General features: G+C 35.5%; 1 protein-coding gene across 2 annotated transcripts in view; it reads right to left on the reverse strand.

Moving 5' to 3' along the window:
* Positions 1–2,872: 2,872 nt before the first annotated feature.
* BTLA (B and T lymphocyte associated) overlaps positions 2,873–4,126 on the reverse strand; it is a 28,615-nt gene continuing 27,361 nt past the window's right edge. For both annotated transcript variants that reach the window (XM_003797694.1, XM_003797693.1), the window contains one exon: positions 2,873–3,154. In XM_003797694.1, coding sequence (XP_003797742.1) covers positions 2,873–3,154 — 282 coding nt within the window. The remainder of the gene's footprint in view (positions 3,155–4,126) is intronic.

Here is a 4,126-nt window from a genome sequence, read left to right on the forward strand (position 1 = left end):
TCCCAGTTACTTGGGAGGCTGAGGGAAGAGAATTGCTTAAGCTCAGGAGCTGGAGGCTGCTGTGAGCTGTGATGCCATGGCACTGTACCCAGGGTGACAGCTTGAGGCTGTCTCAAAAAAAAGAGTGAACCCTAATGTAAACTTTGAACTTTGGTTGATAATGATGTGTCAATTTTAGTTCATCAGTTATGACAAATAGATACTAAAGTGCAGGATGTTGATGACATGGGAAGGTATGCATGCATGGTGGGAGGGGTGTAGAGAAATTCTCTGTGCTTTCCACTTAGCTTCACTGAACCTGAAACTGCTTTGAAAAAAATTCTATATCTATAGAAAGATAAATATGATTATGTCATTGAATCTATGCTGGGGACTAGATAGTCTTGGATGATGCACAAAAATGATCAGATAAACCACATATGCCAAACCTAGGTTCTACTTCCTGAATTATGAATGCTGAGACACTTACGTTAAAGTCTCCTGGGATCTCTTTTAAAGACTAACTTGCTGTACCTTCTGAAGCAGAATTTCTCAGTTCTGGGAGTTGGTAATCGGAAGTTTATCAAGTTACTTGGGTTGTTTATATGTGCCTTGGGGTTTAAGAATCACTCTTCTATTCATATCCACACATTTTTGGTACAAAGGCAGGTGCCAAACTGATTTGAAATAAATTTTAATGAATTTACCTTCTTATTAGGAATAATCAACAATCTTAAAATATATGAAAAATCATTAAATTATCCACATATTACAGTACTTTTCTCAAACCACCCATAAATTAATGAAACAAGCCATGTAAATAATACTGAAATAGACTTATTAGCGGAAATACATATATATCTTTGGACACGTTTTATTAAGAAGGAATAAAAACAGAACAATTTGTGATTTGAGCAAGCCCAATACACACACAATAAAAAAAATCACATACAGGAGTGAAATCACTGTAACATTATCTTTACTGTAGGAAATACTGAAAATATCTTAAATGACAATAGACAGAAATGTTTTGTGTTTAAATTGGGGAGAATTATGAAGCAACTGCTTAGCTTTGTGTGTTCATCTGATAAGAGGACAGCTAAATGTATCCTGCCCTTACTTCCTGTTTCTATTTTTAAGAATACCACAAGCAGTTGTTCTATAATAATATGTCTTTTTACATAAGCTATCCATAAATGTAGTTTGGCTGAATGCCTGTTTAGAATTATTTGCTTAAAATTCTATTTTCATGGCATTCTACTGATAGAATGATATAAAAAAAAAAAAAAGAGCTACCAAAAATAACATCAAAATAATATCTGCAGCCCCAAAACTAAGGAGCCAAAACTTAACACCAAGGTCACATAAGCAAAGCTCCACCAAAACCTCTATTTTGTCTTTGTGTGTGTGTGTACTCCACTCATACTCTCATACCCATAATTTCATCCATTCTTTTCTCTAATGACCCATTTACTCTAGTATTTTGTGCTTCATAAGCAAACTGAAAATGAAAGTCAATTTAATCAATTTCTCTTGTACCATTTCTTTAAGTCACCCACTCCGTCTATACACTAACACGCACACACATGCGCACATCACATTCATTTGTGCAGCAGCTCACATATTTTTTCAAATGGATCCGAACATTTTCTATCCACTTTGTATGAACACTATGGCATTATTTAGTAGCAGCACCTGAGAATTCTAGAATGGTTGAATAAAATTGGAGGCTATTTTTGAAATAATAAGACTCAAGAACTCTGGAAATTTAGAAAATCTGAAACCATCTCTTGCTATACTCTTATGTGGCTGCCACCTCTGTTTTTTTAAATGACGCTACCAAACTGTAATACATCACTACATACGACTTGCCCCTATTCCTCAGTAAGAAGGAAAGCAACACAGATGTGGTGAATGTAACTATGTTGACCCCTACTAACCTACTAAATGTTCTGGCCTTTTCTCCATTCCATTAATTGTGCTTTTAATTTGCTATCAAATCAAACATAAAGCCGTTTAAGCCATTAATCTTCGTTTATCTAATAATACCTATTTTCACTAATTTAAGTTTATTCAGATGCCCACAATTATGTTAATCCAGCAGCATTATGTTACATTCATATTTATTAACCCAAAAACCAAGTCACCACTTTGCTCATGAATTTGCTATATATTGATTGCTCTATAAATACCTATATTTGTTTAGCAATCAAACAGGATAGATAGAAGCATTTGTGTGCCAGGTATTGGAAACATTCACCCCACATCAATTGATGTATTCTATAGATTTACCACACCACTTATTCTTTCCATTCTTTTCTATATTAAATCTAAAATGATTTCTTCTCTACATTTAAGAAACACCAGTTTTACAGCTTGACATAGGAAAATTTCTTATTATGCAAGATTGGCTGGAAATATACAATCATTGCTATATTTATGGTTAGTCAAATTGGGACTTTTTTTCTCCTTCAAGAGTGTGTATTGAACTGATCCAGATAACACAAACCTCTCTTCCCTACAAGTCTCTCTAGTAACTCCAAAGTAAAGGTTGAGTTAATACGTTGGGTAAAATGCAGCTATGTTTAAATAAGTCACCAGTCTTATGTTTAAATAGTACTCAGTCAATGAGTACTATTCTGCTACTCATGATAGCAATCAATTTTCCAGAGAAACTTTTGTTTTAAAAACTATAGTATAAAAATCTCCCAAGGAAGTTTCCAGGAGAAATTTTAATCATTTGTCCTGTGGACCCTTGAGACCCAAGTATGAACACGAACCTCTTTAATGTGAAAACTCTCAAGTTAACAAATATTTGGCATCCTTATGGGTCCAGACAATGGTGTTGACATGCTGATCGTTCAGTGATAAATGGTTGGAGTCAGGACAGGAGTTAACTTCTCACACATATGGAGGCATATTCTGTCGGTGTTTCTTGTATATTTCTTGCCTGTTTGGGCTTCATTCCAATGATGGAATGGTTCAGGGAAGCATAAACAATACCCTGCTTGTTTTCTTCTAGGCATGGCTGAGAATAAACTTCAGACTCTTCCTGCATTCTGAACCAAGTTTCAGGGTCATTATCATAAATTCCAGTTTCTGATGGCAATGTTTGAGAATTTTGTCCAGTGCCCTCTTCCATTTGCTCACTCTTAAAAAGCTGGGGAACATCAACCTATGAAAGAAAAAAGAAAGGTTTCAGGTGCCACGCAAGCCCGTGATAGTGCATGTCTCTTAGTAAACTATGAGTGAAAAGAAATAATCTGCTGCTCCTCACATATACTGCTGATGACTATATTTTTAGCAGTCTTTCAATTTTTTTTTTTTGGCTGGGGCTGGGTTTGAACCCACCACCTCTGGCATATGGGGCTGGTGCCCTACTCCTTTGAGCCACAGGCGCTGCCCCTAGTCTCTCAATTATTAAAGGATGAAAGTCTTGAGAATCAAAATGTTCCTCCCAAATAGTTATGCCCTGCTTTATTTCTGATCACTTTCAAAGTCACGGTACACTTTTAAATCTCCCTTCCAGATGAAAGCCCAGCTAAAATTATGGAAAATGTGTAAAATGTATCATGAAAACACACAGGTCAGAATTAATGTAGTTTAGAATAAAAAGATAAAGCAGAATAGATACCCTCATTAAGACACAGAAAGAATAAATACAATGAGTTATCCAAGATGCATTATTATAATATGGGACCTAGAATTGGAAAATTGATGTCTGTTTTAGAAGGATAAAGCTAAAGAAAATTCTAAAATATTATTCCAGTTGTTACTTTTATCACAGTAAAATTCTTACAATTTCAAATAGAGTCAAATATCTTAGATATTTTGAGAAAGAAGTAAATTTATGGAAACCAAAAATAAAATGAATCTTGATGTTTTCTCACTCTTTTCAGTTATTTGTTAGCCACTCCTAGCAATAGAAGGATCTACCGGGTAAAAATGAAGGTATTGTGTTAATTCTAGGGATTGTTATTTCAATGTTTTAAATCCTAATTCTGCCAGTCAATTTATGTTCTTGAAGTTTGGCCTAACTCCTTTAAGACATCAGGTCCAGGCTCGGCGCCTATGGCTCAACGGGCTAGGGCGCCAGCCACGTACACCTAAGGTGGCGGGTTCGAATCCCCAGCCTGGACCCGCCAAA

The sequence above is a fragment of the Otolemur garnettii genome, unplaced genomic scaffold, assembly GCF_000181295.1.
Source record: "Otolemur garnettii isolate 467f Iridium unplaced genomic scaffold, OtoGar3 scaffold00122, whole genome shotgun sequence".
NCBI classification, from domain to species: Eukaryota; Metazoa; Chordata; class Mammalia; order Primates; family Galagidae; genus Otolemur; species Otolemur garnettii.